Genomic DNA, 12,949 nt, shown 5'->3' on the forward strand with positions numbered 1-12,949 from the left:
TTTTCTTTTATTTGACACACCCATCTTTCCCATTTCTATCGTGGTGATATTTATTTCCACGTGTAAATCCAACAGGTAGGTACATCATTATAGATGGGCACATTCGAGAAAATTGTGCTTAGTCACTTCATAAATGTTGCCAGCTCGAAATAATCAAAAGTATTTTATGAGTAATTTAAACTGGTTAATTTTTTCACCTTTCAATATTAGGGTAAGACTTAAAGCCCCTGTATTTTGTATCAGTGAAAGAATAGCAGCATAACGTAATACCGAATTAGGGTTTAAGATTATAAAACAATCTCCTTTTTTTCGCTTGCAATATTTTCTCAAACCGATTGCGCAGGTTCGAACTCCCTAGTTGCTCCCTAGTTTGATTGCGCATGTCCGCCCTCCTTAGCTCTCATTGCCTGGAGTTAAAAATCAATACTAGAAAATCTGGAAGCCTAGACAGACCTGTGAGCCAGACATCTTGGAGCTGCAGTGCGGTCGAGCAATCTGATAGCTATTCGATACCAGCAAGATAAAAAGTGCTAATACTCTCCTGCAAAATGATTTCCAATCGCCTGCATCAAATGGTACATCCCTCAAACTACAGGTAAGTGCAGTAGATAATTCCTCGAATTAAATTAGAAGTTAGAACGTAGTAGGGGAAAATCTGAGTGACTCTGAAGTGATCTTGGAGCTAGAAAATATATTTATACAAGTGAATAACTAATCAAAACCAGTATTAATTTTAAATGTGGGTAGTTTATGATTATGTAGGTAGTAAGGTAGTTTTTTATTTAACGATTGTTTATGCCAATGATCGATTACGATTGATGTAAGGAGATCGAAATTATGAAGGCAAAATCATTTTGTTCAAATTAATAATATTACCTACATCCTGTTTTGTTACGTTGACAATTACCTAATATTAGTATGACACGAAGATAAACTACATAGCGGCCCGCTCCAGCTTCACACGGTTTGTTTACGACATTTACATTACAAACCTCAAAATTTATCAGTGTTTCTCTACTATTATTTTGTATTATTACGTATGAACTTTCCTCTTGAATCGCTATTAAAAAACACATCATCAAATCCGTTGTTTAAAGATTTAAGCTATCTCGTACATTGAGTAGGTACCTGTGTACTTTAAGGGTAAATAAAGGATATTACCGCGCACATCGGAGCAGCCTGCAATGCAGTAAGTACTTATCGATTAACGGACGGCGCATGCGAGAAACTTGGAGGTCGATGTAGGTTGAGGACACCTGTCTGGTCTAGACTTTGTCCTTTGCAGCCTTTTTCAGAATTATGTGTATTTTTTGTTGAAAGTGAACAGATTAATGTGGAACCTGAAAGTGTGGCACATAGTGAAGTTGAAGTTGAATAAATGCTTGTAGGTTTGTACTTACTGTATTTAGTTACGATTGTTAGAATTGATAAATACAGGTGGTTCATATTTCACCCCGCAACACACACTAGGGGAAATCCAGAAAGTATTGTCAGATAATAAAGAGTTTCGTGAGTTTTCATACTTTTACCCTAACCCTGAGCAAACGAAGTCGGCGGTGACCAGGACCTATAGTTTTCAGTTCATTACACAATATTTTTTAGAAAAAATAGTAAGGTACGAGTACCTACTTACTTGATTTTAACCATTACATTGGCCAGTTAGGTTACAACAGGTAATTTACTTTGTCACTTAGCTTTTAAGACGTGTGACTTTTAAATTAAGCAATTGTTAAGTAGCTATGTATCTAAGCGAAGCGAGCGCGAAAGCTCGTGCCTATAAAGTACCTACACATACTGAGCATGAGTGATAGCTATCACTCATGATCACATCCAAAAACAAACTGCATGGACTGAACTCCTCATAGCTCTCCCTTTTTGCCCAGATTAATTTTGTTTTAATTTCTGGATTAATGAAACGAGCAAGTTACATAAACACGAAGCAAAGCGAGATTCATATTTCGTAGGTGTTTCAAATGCAAGCAAAGCGAGAGTATTTTCAAAATGAAATAATGTTAAACAGATTTTCATACTTAACTAATTTTCGTTGATAAACCGCAGACTGAAGGCACCACAAAAAAAAGCATTGAGCTACTGAGTTCAGCACTTGCTTTGTTTAACACAAACAAACACCACCATTAGACTTAAAAACGGTCATGATCATGATGTTCAGTTCATTTGATTTAGACTCCAATTAATTGTAAATTACTGCAGTACTTAGGTACCTGGTAGGTACAGACACAGTGTCCTGTGGTTTCCTGTTAGGGCAGAGTGGGCATCTTCTGGGCCAGGTAGAGAAAAGGGCAAAGCCCGTAGGGTTCGTGTCCCAAGAACGGCTGCAATTTCAGTAGTATTTACGCCGGAGGCCGCTCGCCAGGATCCACCTTGTGATTTTCAATGGTTTATGCACATTGCAAAACAACAGGTGGATCTCGCCCAACTGGGCATAACACCACGTTTACTTGAAGCTCAGTCATCATGTACCAACCTAATGGGAAAGTAGGTAATATAATATTAATGACCTAACATACGAAAATTACAATGCGCGCCGCTGCACTATTGATTGATCGAGAGCGCATGCGAGTTGGGAGGAGGGGTCGATGATGGATCCCAGTCTCCGACCCAGTTGTGCATCCAGTGCAGTGGTTTTCTGTCTATGGACGCTTTGTCTTTGTTGTAAAACCAACAGAACCTTCTCGTACCGTTTTTTTATTACAATTTGAGAGCTTTTCTGGTGATAACCTGTACCTACTGTGCTGTGGTAATGTCCAGAATGTGACTGAGGTGGCACGAACCGAACTAAAGGTACCTACATAAGGATATCTTATTAGCGCGTTACCAAATTCAATTGTGTAATCAAGTCATGAATTGTTTAAGATGAAGCGAAGCTTAATTTGGCTTTCTTTATATTTAAAACCTAAGTATTTATGTAAGCTATGATGGCTCACTTTATTTTAAACATTTCACGTAAGTAACATAGGCTACCAGTGTTGGCAAAAACTTCATCTGATTAATGATTGATCAATAAAATTAATCTTTAGTCTAGCAAAGGGGGGATAGGTGGAGTTGTAAGTACTGTCGTTTTCCCAAAAAAGTAGGTCGGTCACAAAAAGCTTAAGGTTCTATGCTTAGATCTTTAAAACTATGTAAAGGATTTTTTTTAAATAGATAGATTGACTCAAGAGGAAGGTTTTTAAGTATAATACATTGTATCTACCTACCTGTGCAAAGCAGGGGCGGGTCGCTAGTTTACCTATAAATAAATGTTTAAATGTTTATATCTTTTCAGGCGCCCGACCAACAACCCCACCATTGTTCGATTCACCGCAAAGAACCTGCCATCCCGCCAGCGTGAACTTAACGACCAAGTCAATGAAGCATTCGCCACAAACGTCCCATTAGAAGAAATCAGGCACCAAGATGAAACATCCGATGTGGATGTGTTTTTTAAAATACACCTGGCTGCTAAACACAAGGAGGTAGATTACATATTACATAATATATTCAAATCAGGAGACGAGCTCTACATATCCAGAGTACTAAAAAAATGCAAATGGTTATTTAATGACAAATACACAACCCTCATTAACCCCGACTACATGGAGAAATACATATTCCCGGATATGTCAACGAGAATGATAATTAAGTTCTTTAACGTATTATCAAAACATATTAAGAATAGTGATCGTGCTGAAGATCGTGCTGAACACTTCTACGAGTACTGTTCAAAATACCATATGAGACTTTCTGGATATAAACTTCTTTTATTCACATCAGAATCATTCAAGATAGTAATGATGCGAGAAAAATTACATACTAGTATTAGATCAAACAACAGTAAATACTGGCGAAAGTTTATAGGTAATTCTTTTGTAATCTTTGAAGAGTTTTTACAGTTAAGAGCGTATAATAAAAATGAGGTGATTCGCAGTTGTAGTCACTTGTTCACTGTATCAAGCGAACGGTTCTTAGATTTGCTGGAGAGGCATGTAAATGTTCGGTCCGCAAATCTTTTCAAGTTGGGCTTAAAAACTTCTACGGCAATCGTAAAACACCACAAACAAAGAATAATGGCGAGACCTAACTTGTATGCAAATATACTTAATCTGGATAGTCTGCTTAGGTATAGTTTGCCTAACGACGTTGAACGATACGGTTTATACGTATTACCCAGGCGTGTAATAGAGTTTTGGAATGATGAACATCACCAAAAGAGATTTAGGAAGCTTATTAGCAGTTTTCCTGAGAGGGAAAGATTAGATTATGCCAAGAGAGTATATGCACTAAGATACAATGAAGAATTTGAAATGTCAAATAATTTCATTGATGCAAAGTATTACAACCTAATGACGCCGCAAGAAAGGGAAACTTGGGCACTGCGGAACTTAGCGAATGCATTTTTAGGTTTTGGCAATGATTACACTTGGTTTCAATACACAATGTTTGATACAACATTTACCGGAATAACAAACTTGTTGCGACAAACTTTAGACCCGACGAGATTATTTCGTCTTTTTGAAGTTTTAGTAAAAGCTGCTAAAACTAATCTTGAAATTGAAAGAGTTTTGAATCATTATTTTATTTTTTATGCATATTTTGACGTCGATATTAGAAAACCGGATTTCCTACTCTTAGTTTTGAATAATCAAAACGTATTTGAGTTCGATGAATTATGTTGGAATGCATATTATAGAATTGCCAGCACTATTGAAGCTAACACGCCGGGGTGTAAATTTAAAGTTGTTACATTATTATATAAGATAGTAAATGATAAAGCTATGACCATAGACTTAGTTGAGTATATGGACGTTCACATAGAAATGAGCTCCCTTGATAAATACTTAATGAATTTTAATGTGGAAACTACTCAAAAAATATATGATTACTTTCTTGATTTCTATAAAATCAAAATTCTTAGATTTGACTCAAATAGTAATGATAGGAATTTGTTAAGATACATTAAGTTACTGAAAGACCTAATATCTGTATTTAGTAAAACTAGGGCTGATATTCCTCATGATCTATTACCATACATTGGTGAATATTTAGTTGAAGAAAATGAGGAGCCAGTAATGATCAATGAGCCAGTTTCGCAACTAAGTGAAAAGCAATTACTGGAATATCTCAAAGTTGACGTAAGAAAGGTAATTGAGAAAATGCCACAGCTGAAAAAATATATCGCTAGCAGCTGGGGCGTCATATTGAAGCGTTTCATAAGCAAGGTAAAAATATACTTTTCAAAAGATCTTGCCCAAGTATTATTGACTTGTTGTATTAATGTAGTCAATGAAAATTCAGCACTAGGTGTGTGCTCAGGAATTGATACCGCAGTATATGCAATTTTTCAGTTGGCTGATGAGTCTTTCAAAATCAGGTTCTTCATGAGGTACGCACCTGATTCTGAAACAATAATACCTCATAGAAATAAATCAATATTATACTTGAAAAAGGCAATATGCCAATTTGCAAGCTTCTCAAGGCCAACATTTCACCATAATAATATCTTGATGTACATGAAGGGTGATTATATGAAATACTGCGTGCCTGTGATTAACAGATATTGTACAACTCTGCCCAATAAATCGTGCTTTAGCTTTATCAAAACTCTAATAAATTCACCTGTTGAAGAAATTCAACAGCATGGCATAAGGTTAGCTTACAATTTGAACTTAACTAATACGATGAAACTTGTGCTAGACATTTGGAGAAACACGACTAATACTTCCATCAGAAAGATTTTATACAAGTCTGTATTTGACAAGATTGCTTATGAACAAGTTGACGATTTGTGCGATTTCTTAAAAATGTTAACATCCGAATTACGAGATACGGATGACGTAACATGTTTGTCCGTATTCTCGAAAATTCACAAATTGCCATTATACTTCATAAGTGAATATACTGATGTTCTTTGGAGAACTGTGAAAGGATTCCAAGATACTGAGCAAAATCTAGCAACTAAAGCAGAGTTACTTAAACAAATGGATGATAAAATCCATTGCATACGTGTGGAAACTCTTGAGAGCATTGTTACGGAACATATTAATTCGTTCCCATTTGCAAGAGTTGTACAGCTAAGGGGTAAAGAAAGATATTTTTATCTAGCTCAAAGAGATTTCGTATTACACTACATAGCATATCGTAGTGAGACTCACACGGAGCGTTCTGAAGGTATTGCAATAGCAAAAATACTTTTAGGTGCGTACTTTAGGCACTGGAACGTTAGTGTCAATTATAGTTTTATAGGCAGGAAAATGTATCAAGAATTTATTAGAGTTTTGAATGCTCCCAGATATTTGCCAGAAGACGATAAGCTGTTCGATATACTGCCACGTTGTAGTAGACCTGATGCCAATATTTTCGTAAATTGTTTGCCATTATTTGAGGCGATTTTAACTGATTTGGAGGCGACTTTTCCTTTGAACTTAGTTTATAACCAAGTCTGGGACTTGCGCATTAACATTGCCAACAGGCAAGTAATCAATGAAAATCTGACACTACGCCAAAGAGATGTGATGACTACAGCCGCTACCGAGTTCGGGAGACGCGTTGGGAATACAATAAGAGAATCCGTTGAGAGTAATACGTATCAATATTATTTTTCTAAAAACCTCTGTGATGCACTTTACAATGGTGTTCAAAATATTGAAAAATATCTTAGGGGCTCAGAGCTGCGAGATGATGTGGATGACCCTGATATTATAGTGTCACTGTGTAGTGGCATATTAGAAGTAAATACAAAGGCAACTTGTCTGATAGCCCTAATTTTACTGCCTTTAAATCCAACACGTGATTTAGATTTATATACATCTGCGTACAGCACTATTAGAGAATATCCCGACGTTGATATTCGGCGCCTTATGCATAGCAAGTTTCGTGTAGACGTGGAGCCAATGGAATAGTTATGTTGCCCACTGTTAATATTGTTGTAGCATATAGGTGTAAAAGAAACAGTAAATAAATATTAGCTAATCGTAAGATTCGTAAGTATCTATCATGGAGTATCATGTCAAGTGCGCGCGCGCCTATGTTAGTCGTACTCAGCTGTTAATCTATTAAAATGTTTAACTAAATATATACCTACTGTTACTTAGCTTTTAATCTATTAAAATGTTTATTTTTATACTGAATGTTACTTAGCTGTTAATCTATTAAATAAATAAACAGTAATTTATTTCAGACCTAATGATCCATACAGAGTTGTGTTAGTTAAAATGTTTATTTAAATAATGTTACTGTATGTAAAAAACTGTATTATTTGACATTTTTCTGTTTTAATAAGTTATTCTAGCTGCTCTTTAAAATATTGTTCTAGTAATTATGTTTGTAATAAATGTAGAAAAATCCAATCGAGTTTTATTTTTACTTGCCTTTTTAGATTAGCAGGGTAGAAGTTTTCTGTGGTAGACCGTAGAAGTAGCCGGTTTTGGCCAGATTAAATCTTCTTTTGCTTTTTGGTTACCTAAGTAAAAACAGTCCAAACGTTCAAAATGTGTGGCTGTATAACGATTCCCTTCGAGTGACGTCATATCGCCAGCGGCAAACTTTAAGCGAACGGATAGTATAATATTACTCTGTGATTAAATAAGTAATTTATCTATTTATATCTTTAAAAGCGAAAGGTCACTGATTGACTGACTCACTCATCACGAAATCTCAGAAACTACAAGTGCTAGGAGTCTCAAATTTTAACGTAGGTGCTAAATACGATTGCAAATAGAAGATTTTGCAAAATTCAACCCCTAAGGAGGTAAAACGGGATCCACGCTTAAGTACCTACCTACCTACAAAGTCGCGGGCGGCCGCTAGTCTATATATATAAAAATGAAACCCGTTTCGCGTTGTCACGGCATCACGTGTGAACGGCTGAACCGATTTCGATAATTCTTTTTTTTAAATGTTTGTGGAAGTCCAAGGATGGTTCTTATGGAAAAAAATATTAAGAAAATCTCTACGCTAAGGCGGTACGAAGTTCGCCGGGTCAGCTAGTTAATTATAAAAATGCATGCTTATATTGATGTTGGAAGCTAAAACAAGATGCAGTAGAAGTATTTTGTGATCTACTTATCGAAAGCGATCGATTGAGTGGACCACGAATTACGGCATTATAGTGTCTCAAACAGGGCCGCGCCGACCGCCGGCAGCGCCTGTGTGCGGAACCTATGAAGCGCCTCTTTTCTAATAAATCGTCATAAAAAAACGAATTTAAATTATTTTTAACGAATATTTTAATTGTTAATTTTGACTAAAAAAAATGTTCTTCAGTTTTACAGTAAGGTAGGTACTTAGATAATATTATCATAACTAAGTGTATTAAAACTGAAAACCACTTAGGAATTAGGATACTAAATAGGTAAATCCCGTTCGTTCTGCTTGCCAATTACTAACTTTTTTTTTATATTAGTGCTACTGAAATGCACTTGCAACTGGTGCTAACAAGAATATTTTAATCATACTTAAATTATAATACAGGGTGTTTGGCGGAAGATTAGACATACTTCGTGGGTGTATAGGTAAGGTCATTTTAAGAATACAAGTTCGCCCATTTTACCCTAAGTGGGCTATTTTTTTAAATTTATATTTTTGTTTTAATTTAATTTTTTTCCCCATGCGCTCGGAACACTTTAAAACTTACGGTCGCCTATTTTTCCGAAATATCCGATTATATGATAGAAGCGTCACTAGAGAAATTTTGGAATGGTTAATTCTTAATAGTAAACAGCCACTTTTCTTCCAAAAGTATTTAGTTTAATAAGGGAAATTGACCAGCATAGTCGAATCGCCATTCGTGACGAAAATGTGAGCTTTTACACGTCTCGTCAAACAACTGACTATTTGAACACTCAAAATATGAAACAAACAGGTCCAACGCTACAAAATTCTTGCTTGGAATCTAAACACTTCTTTTGGTACCCATATATTAAAATTAAATGCGTGAACAGCGATTTATGTAGCCAAAAGCAACTGTCGGTGCGGTCAAAAACCATGCTTTGGAGGTGCCTCAAGCCGAGTGGAAAAAATGCTATGAAAAGTGTTTCGGACACATTAAAAAATACATGAATCATGAAAGACAATACCAATAAACGCAATCAATACCATTTTAATAATAAACTACTTTGTTTTCATAGTTAGGCTCACAACTTAAATAGTGTCCCACGTATAAATATTGAGAGACTTGTTTAGTAAGCGTAATATTTGTTTTGTTGCGCTTGCGCATACTGTACCTACTTACTTATCAATATGTACTCCATTTAAAAAAAAATAGGTGGCAGTAGCGGCGCGGCGCCCCTATTGTCTTGGCGCCTGTGTGCGCCGCACACATCGCACACAGGGGCGGCGCGGCCCTGGTCTCAAATGAATTTGGAAAATTATTAGGCTCATACCTTACAGACAGGATGCAAAAAGTACCTAACTTTCAATGGATCTGATTCTTCTGTAGACCCATTACGTATGGGTGTGCCCCAGGGATCTATATTGGGACCGCTTTTGTTTTTATATGTATAAATGAACTTCCATAAACTACACCGAAGATCTGTGTGATATACATATTATGTAGTACCACAGAATACATAATAGTAGCAACAGAAATTGCACTCCTTTGTGTAGGATCAGATGCCGACATTTTAACGGTAATAATAATAATGCAAAATATCCAACGCACATGGTGCATTCGAAATCGCACCTTACTACTACGCTCACAAGAGCGCAAATTTTTTGTGTTCAGAATTGATCTACCTCGCAGCTCAAGCGTCAGGGTTGTATAAGCAAAGTAAAATAAATAATAACTTAATTTTAAGAAGCATTTATTGTATTTACGATTGGTAATCTTTAATCTAGTGGTATTTGTATAATCGTACCATCTCTAAAGTACCTATTAATAAACTTCAGTGTTGCAATAATTCGAAATTGGACAAATAGTTTTAAAAGGTGCAGTGTCGGAAAATAGACACGGTGAAGTAAGTTAATGTTTATATTAGCTAAAATATTTTTTTTGCTACAGTTTTTTGTCATAAGTATTTCAAAATTATTTAAAAAGTGTAGTTTTTTTTATTTAAATTAGTAAAGTTAATTATTATTCCTAAATACTACGATTTTACATTAAAGAAGGATAACAGTGCTGTTGGAATAATAAACCTTGATTGTGACGATGATCGACCGAGCGTGTATAGAAATACGCGTGTGCTCACAGGCGCGTGGCGGTCCTGACTGATTTGCAACTTGAAGTTGTCGCGCGCTGTAGGTAATTATCTCGGCCGGCATAGGCGAGTGACGGAGGCCTGGTAGTACTAAGTATTTGCTGATGATAGGTAGGTCACGCGTCACACTTTTTAAAACAGTCAGTTAAATCCGCCTCTGTCTGACGATGTAAAATAGTGTTCTTACTACTTAGATTCAGTAAACTCAACAACATTCTTAGGAGTTACATCAGACTCTAAACTGGGGCCTTCTTATACAGGGTGGAATTTTGTAATACCACCTGGAGGGAAAGTACTCATAATAAGTAAGTAATATTGTAAACATTCCTTAATTTAGAAAAAGAAGGAGAACTGCAGGGAAATTATACTTTTCAGTTTTGATGCGGACAAGTATAATTAACTTCACTTTATTTAACTAATACCTTTTATTTAAAGAGAATAGGTACCTACCTACTGTTAGAATGAAATTACGCTTCAATTTGTTTTAATGTGCTTATTTTGGCAAACAACAGTATAACAAGACAAGGAAATTAGAAAAACTAGTTTTGATATTTTTTTTCTACGGTAAGTATAAATGTAGTTTCTGTTACTGTAATAGCAAAAGCAAATAAAACATTAGATGATTTCCCATGTAAAAAAAAAATGTGTTCGCTTGGCTGGACAATCACCGAAAATTGACTGTTTCGGCGAAATACCCGCAATGACAGTAGTTAGGTATAATTTCCCCCGCGCGGGACAAACATGATCACTTATACACTTCTTTTCAAATCATAAACAACTTAATAAATTGCCAATAGTTTTTTAAAACTAAACTCTAAATGGTTGGGTTTTTATTGGCGGTCAAGCTAGATCCTGGCTACACAGCACAGGCAGGAGTTGCAGCGGTGGGAACGAGAGGTGGGAATAGACTGAGAGACTGGAATAGACCCTTGTAGGTATTTGTTTGTCCACTGGCTCACAGATGAGAGAGTATGTCGAAAGCATGAAGCTTTAGCTTCATGGTCTAAAGCACTGGCTGGCTGTTGGTTGGCTGTTCATAACGCATGAGATATCGCATGGAGCCTTGAATATAAAAAAAAATAATGGCGCAAGTACACAATGCTTGAAATTGTTAATCAAGACGTAAGTGTAAACATGCACTACGGTTAGTTTCGTTGTAGGTCGCTCGCTCCGCATCGTTCATATTAATTCGGTGTACGGCTTCGCCCTTCGTCTCGGTCAAATTTTGCGCCATTAGACTAAGCTGTATAGCACAATGCCTTTGCGTATTCCTGCTGCAAATGGAAGTAAAATCGAACGTGAAGCTAAAGATAAAAATGGAGGCCAAACTTGGAATAACAACTTGCGTCAAATCAGAGAGCAGAAATAACAGGAGTAGCAGCGCGCGTTTATTTCCATACAAAAAAATTTCGCCATTTCCTGAGGGGGACGAGGTAATGACATTTGTGTAACAGCTGATGGCGCTGAGACACTATCGATATTTTTGTCGATGAGAATCATTGCTCTATGGTTCATAGTCTATGGCTCGTTTAAAAAAATGATATGAATTAATTTATTATCCTATGGGAGATTCAACATTTCAGATCTCTATTTAAAGGAAAATACGCAAAAGTTTGGCATTTCTTCCCTAGCACGAATACGAATTGTGAAAGTTAAGAGTTATATGAAAAAAACTAAAAAGTCATTTATATAGGCTCTTAAAAAGCACTTTTACACGTCCCAGTATTAACCCTACCACCATTACCCTACACTACCCATGAAATAGGTACCTAATATTCTTATATACCAAACATGACCCACGGCCACACTCCCTTGGCAAAGGGGATCGACTATCAGCCTTAGGCCCGGTTTCCACCAAAGCAGAGCGGTACGGAGACGAGAGATGTACGACGAAGCTGGCAGGCTATTTCCACCAAAGCGGAGCGGAGAAGAGCGCAGCGGTGCTGAGACGAGAGGAGATGCGTGAGCTGTGCGTAGCTGTTAGCTGTCAGTCTATTGCTATCTATGAAATACCGCACTGCTCCGCACAACTCCACACCGCTCCGCTCTTCTCCGCACCGCAAGGCAGCGTCAAATTCTATAGAAAATCAAGTGCACCTGATTCTTCTCCTCTTGATTCATTTCCATCGAAGCGGAGGGGAGTGAAGATGTGCAAATAAGGGAATCTGATTGGATTCAAAAAACTTCTCTGCTCCACTCCGCCTTAGTGTAAACCGGGCCTTAGAGGATGAACAGGAGGTGGCATTTTGAGCATTCATGCTCTTTCAATATTCTTTATTACTTTAGCGTATGTGAAGGTACATAGAAGGTTAGTTCAATGTCGAAATTCAACTTTCAAAGATGGTACGGAACTCTGTTTTAATTTTCTTTTGTTCGGTTTATACGTAAAATTATTTACAGGAGAGAAGTAAATCTTTCTAACAATACAATCACCAAGTCGATGTCGATATCGATATTTCATATTGTGCTGTACCACACTAAAATTTCCGCTGGGTGGCCAGCGTATTGAAATAAAAATGTACACACTTTTGAGTTTATTATGTCAGGGTAAATGTGATAAATTGAAAATTATTAATAATCGCCGGTTATTATGAATAATTCCCGACAGTCGAGGTAAAAGTAATAAATGAATTTACATTTATCAGTGATTATTAATAATGTATTAATACTAACAAATATCATAAAAGAGAACACCTATTGGCAGTATCAAATTGTTTGCATAGAATTTCGATTATATTGTTATAAGATATCCTTAA

The 12,949-nt window shown here is 36.4% G+C and overlaps 1 protein-coding gene across 1 annotated transcript; it reads left to right on the forward strand.

The window, feature by feature from the left end:
• Positions 1-30: 30 nt before the first annotated feature.
• LOC114354121 (uncharacterized) lies at positions 31-6,926 on the forward strand. Its single transcript, XM_028306381.1, has 2 exons — positions 31-595; positions 3,287-6,926. Exons 1-2 carry the CDS (start codon positions 549-551, stop codon positions 6,897-6,899), a joined length of 3,660 nt encoding a protein of 1,219 aa, XP_028162182.1. The 5' UTR covers positions 31-548; the 3' UTR covers positions 6,900-6,926.
• Positions 6,927-12,949: the final 6,023 nt, after the last annotated feature.

This window comes from Ostrinia furnacalis, unplaced genomic scaffold (genome assembly GCF_004193835.3).
Source record: "Ostrinia furnacalis isolate ACB-3 unplaced genomic scaffold, ASM419383v2 OfSCF1918, whole genome shotgun sequence".
NCBI lineage: Eukaryota > Metazoa > Arthropoda > Insecta > Lepidoptera > Crambidae > Ostrinia > Ostrinia furnacalis.

Bases quoted from the DNA above. Each gene is read 5' to 3' on its own strand.
- LOC114354121 (XM_028306381.1), top strand. From the start codon at position 549: ATGATTTCCAATCGCCTGCATCAAATGGTACATCCCTCAAACTACAG. The intron at 596-3,286 runs GTAAGTGCAGTA...ATATCTTTTCAG, and splicing joins GTACATCCCTCAAACTACAG to GCGCCCGACCAACAACCCCA.